This window comes from Danio rerio, chromosome 9, assembly GCF_049306965.1.
Source record: "Danio rerio strain Tuebingen ecotype United States chromosome 9, GRCz12tu, whole genome shotgun sequence".
Classification (NCBI taxonomy): Eukaryota; Metazoa; Chordata; class Actinopteri; order Cypriniformes; family Danionidae; genus Danio; species Danio rerio.
In genome coordinates this window covers 1,005,001-1,007,500 of record NC_133184.1, presented here as the reverse complement: position 1 = coordinate 1,007,500, position 2,500 = coordinate 1,005,001, and the positions used below count along the sequence as shown (strand labels likewise).

At 37.1% G+C, this 2,500-nt stretch overlaps 1 protein-coding gene across 1 annotated transcript in view; it reads right to left on the bottom strand.

The window, feature by feature from the left end:
• Positions 1-2,500, bottom strand: part of LOC101883674 (FERM, ARHGEF and pleckstrin domain-containing protein 1) — a 56,357-nt gene that overhangs the window by 2,943 nt on the left and 50,914 nt on the right. Inside the window, exons 21-22 of the mRNA XM_073912375.1 lie at positions 1,077-1,159; positions 472-581 (exon numbers count right to left, since the gene is read on the bottom strand). Of these exons, the coding sequence (XP_073768476.1) occupies positions 472-581; positions 1,077-1,159 (193 nt within the window). The remainder of the gene's footprint in view (positions 1-471; positions 582-1,076; positions 1,160-2,500) is intronic.

Below are 2,500 nucleotides of genomic sequence, written 5' to 3'. Positions count from 1 at the left end.
TATTTCCCAAATAATGTTGAACAGATTCAGGAGTTTCTCACATTATTTCCTCTAATATTTGTTCTTCTGGAGAAAGTCTTATTTGTTTTACTTCGGCTAGAATAAAAGCAGTTTTTAATTGTTTTAAACCCATATTAAGCTCAGTATTATTGGCCCCTTCAGCAATATTAGTGTTGGATTGTCTCCAGAATAAACCACTGTTATACAATGACTTGCCTAATTACCCTAACTTTACCCTGATTACCCTAGTGAAGCCTTTACATGTCACTTTAAGCTGAATACTGGTGTCTTGAACAATATCTAGTCTAAAATTATGTGCTGTCATCATTGCAAAGAGAAAAGAAATCATTTATTAGAGATGATTAGAAATGTGTTGAACAATATCTGCTCTCCGTTACACAGAAACTGGGGACAAAAATATACAGGAGGGTGAATAACTCTGACTTCAGCCGTATGTGTGATCTGACTCACTGGCGTCCCTGTGATTGGTCAGCAGGTCAGCAGTCGGCCCGTTCGACTCTTCAGCCATGTCCACCGCCATCTTTAAATCCTCCATCCACTTCTCCATCTCTGATTCTGAACTACAGGAGAAAACAGACCTCTGTGCTGGTAACACACTCCACACACCAACACTAGCCACGCTTACAACCACACATTTATATGCGCATTTTGGAATATTCCTTCATTCATTTTCCTTCAGCTTAGTCCCTTTATTCATCAAGGGTCACCACAGCGGAATGAACCGCCGACTATTCCAGCATATGTTTTACACAGCGGATGCCCTTCCAGCCGCAACCCAGTAATGGGAAACACCCATACACACTCATTCACACACACACACACACACACACACACACTCATACACTACGACCAATTTAGTTGATCAATTCCCCTGTAGTGCATGTGTTTGGACTGTGGGGGAAACCAGAGCACCCGGAGGACACCAACTGACCTAGCTGAGGCTCGAACCAGTGACCTTCCTGCTTTCTGCTGTTTATTCACAAATATTTTATGCCATATTCCAAAATGTGCATTTAAATATGTGGATGGAAACATAAATTATTGTTGAATATTACCATGCAGCAACCACCAGCGACTGCTGCTGCACCGTCAGGGTAAAGGAGTGCGGGACGCCCCACTCATCCTCACTCTCTCGGATCTGAACACAGCAAAACCAACACATCACTGAAGCAAATGTTCAAAAGTTCAAATGAACGTCTTCAGGAAATGTTCAAAAGTAAACTCAAAATGTAATGTCCCCTTAGCAAACGTGCATGAAAATATCCACATAAGCGTGCCATCCGAACGTTCGAATGACGATTAAAATCAGCCTAACATAGTTCAACGTTTGAAGAGTCGGTGGTTTCAAAAAAAGTCTAAATCATAGCAAGCACTAGCAAAACAAAGCATTTTAGAATGTTTTCGCACATTAATAGCATGCTTAGCATGATTTAACACATTGCTAGCATGCTGCAAAGTACTGCATGTTTAAGATTTTCGGATTTGTTTCACTGACTGCTAGTATGTTTTAGCATGTTAACATGTTTTACAACATTGCTAACATATTTAGCTTTTTGTTAGCATGTTTTAACACACATTTAGCACGTTTTAGCTAGTAATATGTTGCTAGCATGTTTCAACATGTTGCAGAGCATTAGTTGTTTGTTTAAAGGGTTACTACTAGTATTGATTGCTCATTGCAAACATGTTTTGAACATTACTAACATATTTTAGCTTGTTGCTAGCATGTTTTAACATACTTCAAGCATGTTTTCGCAAGGTCCAGAGCATGACTGTGTGTTTAGAGCTTTTTACCAGTATTATTGCCTCATTGCCAGCATGTTTTAGCATGTTGTTAACATGTTTTAGCACATCGGTAACATATTTTAGCTTGTTATCATGTTTTAAAACAGATCTAACATGTTTTACCATGCTAATAATGTTGCTAACATGTGTTAACACTTTTTAACATGTTGCAGACTATTGATTGTATGTTTACAATGTTACTAGTATTTTTGGCTCATTGCTAACATGTTTTAACATTTTGTTAACATGTTTTGCATATTGTTTACATGTTTTACCACACTTCCAGCATGTTTTTCCATGCTTATAACATGTCACTAACATGTTTTAACACATTGTTTACATGTTTTACAAGACAGTTAACATATTTTGGCTTGTTATCATGATTTAACATACTTCTAACATGTTTTATCATACTAAGATTTTGTCACTGGCATGTTTTAACACATTGTTAACATGTTGCAAATAATTGATTGCATGTTTAGAATGTTACTAGTGTTTTTGTCTCATAGCTAGCATGTTTTCACATGTTGTTTACATGTTTTTACAACACTCTTGACATTTTTTAGCTTGTTGTTAGTATGTTTTAACACACTTCTAACATGTTTTACCATGCTAAGAACATGTAGCTAGCATGTTTTAACACAATGATAGCATGTTTAGAATGTTTCTAGTATTGTTGGCTCATTGCTGGCAT